This window comes from Wasmannia auropunctata, unplaced genomic scaffold (genome assembly GCF_000956235.1).
Source record: "Wasmannia auropunctata unplaced genomic scaffold, wasmannia.A_1.0 LD276376.1, whole genome shotgun sequence".
Classification (NCBI taxonomy): Eukaryota; Metazoa; Arthropoda; class Insecta; order Hymenoptera; family Formicidae; genus Wasmannia; species Wasmannia auropunctata.
In genome coordinates this window covers 1-1,326 of record NW_012086514.1, presented here as the reverse complement: position 1 = coordinate 1,326, position 1,326 = coordinate 1, and the positions used below count along the sequence as shown (strand labels likewise).

Here is a 1,326-nt window from a genome sequence, read left to right as displayed (position 1 = left end):
ATCAATCACAATTAATGCATAAGAGAAACAAAAATATAGGCTAACGTAATTAACTATTACAATATCATTTTTCATTTTGCAAATGAGTATAATACATATATAAAAAGAACGTGACTATTCACCTTGTTATGTTTGTATGTTGTAATTTTTGACTGATAATATATAAAATTTGAAGATGTATGATAGAAATTTTGAAATATATTTCTTTTTTCTCATTTTTTAAAACGCTTTTTGAAGATGTATCAATGAAGATTTTTTTCGGCTAAAAGATATTTAATGATACAAAGAAGGGCAAAAATTATTTTTAGCTAAAGATAATACTGTAAGTTATTTATTTATTTTGTTTACTATTGCATAGTAACGAACAAAACATAAGTTACAAAATGAGAAAATTTTAACACATCTCTTAGAAAAACATATTTTTAATTTTGTGAGGTATTCAGCGTTCTATCGATGTATAATAGATATATAAGTTTTATGGAAATACTTTTGAGAAACGAACTTTTGAGAAGAATATATTGACATGGTCTACGAACCACTGATCAAACGTATCGGACAAGAAGGGCAAAGCCAGTCGATATAACGATGGCCAGTATTCATTTACAAAACTTAAAACAATATTATCTGAAAGTAAAAATTGATGTAGAACACTTAATATATTTTAGTAAAAAACAAATTAATAATAATAAATAACGAATTGATATGAGATTCTAATATAAATATAATTATAATATGTTACTTATAATATGTTTATTATAAATATATATTTTTGTTTTAAAAGAATAAATAATAATTTTTGTTTTAAATAGGCAAAAATTTAAGAATCTTTACACAAAAATTTTAAAATAAATTATAATAAAATATGATTTTAATTTGTAAAGTGATCAACTTTTATCACTGCTTTTTTAAGTCAATTGTTTAATTTCCCAATTATGTCAATATTTTAATTTAACATGTACTAGCATTTTACGATATTTTTAATTGTAAATATTAATAAATTGTAGATTTTTAATGTTTAAAATTGATTATCCTAGACAAACTATAATTAAAAATCTATTATATCTAGACAGTATATTATAAGACATGAATCTTTATATATTATGTATTTATTCAGATAATTTAATATGTATTGGAAAAGTAGTAAAAAACTAAGTTATATCTAAATTAGTTAAATTCTTACTAAACGCTTTGTTCTCTTCGAAAATACTCGTGACATGAATTTTAAAGTTTCCGAATGACGGACTAATTCGAAAATGTTCCACAATCCATGTATCGTTTACTACATGTCCTGTTAAATTACATGTTGTTTTGGCATCCTTCAGAGTT

General features: G+C 22.3%; 1 protein-coding gene across 1 annotated transcript; it reads right to left on the bottom strand.

Moving 5' to 3' along the window:
* Nucleotides 1-301: 301 nt before the first annotated feature.
* On the bottom strand, nucleotides 302-1,322 carry LOC105461855 (the record flags this gene model as incomplete). Its single annotated transcript, XM_011708361.1, has 2 exons — nucleotides 302-624; nucleotides 1,181-1,322. Coding segments are annotated over 2 exons (291 nt in total), but the record flags the coding sequence as incomplete, so codon positions are not given.
* Between the last annotated feature and the right edge of the window lie 4 nt (nucleotides 1,323-1,326).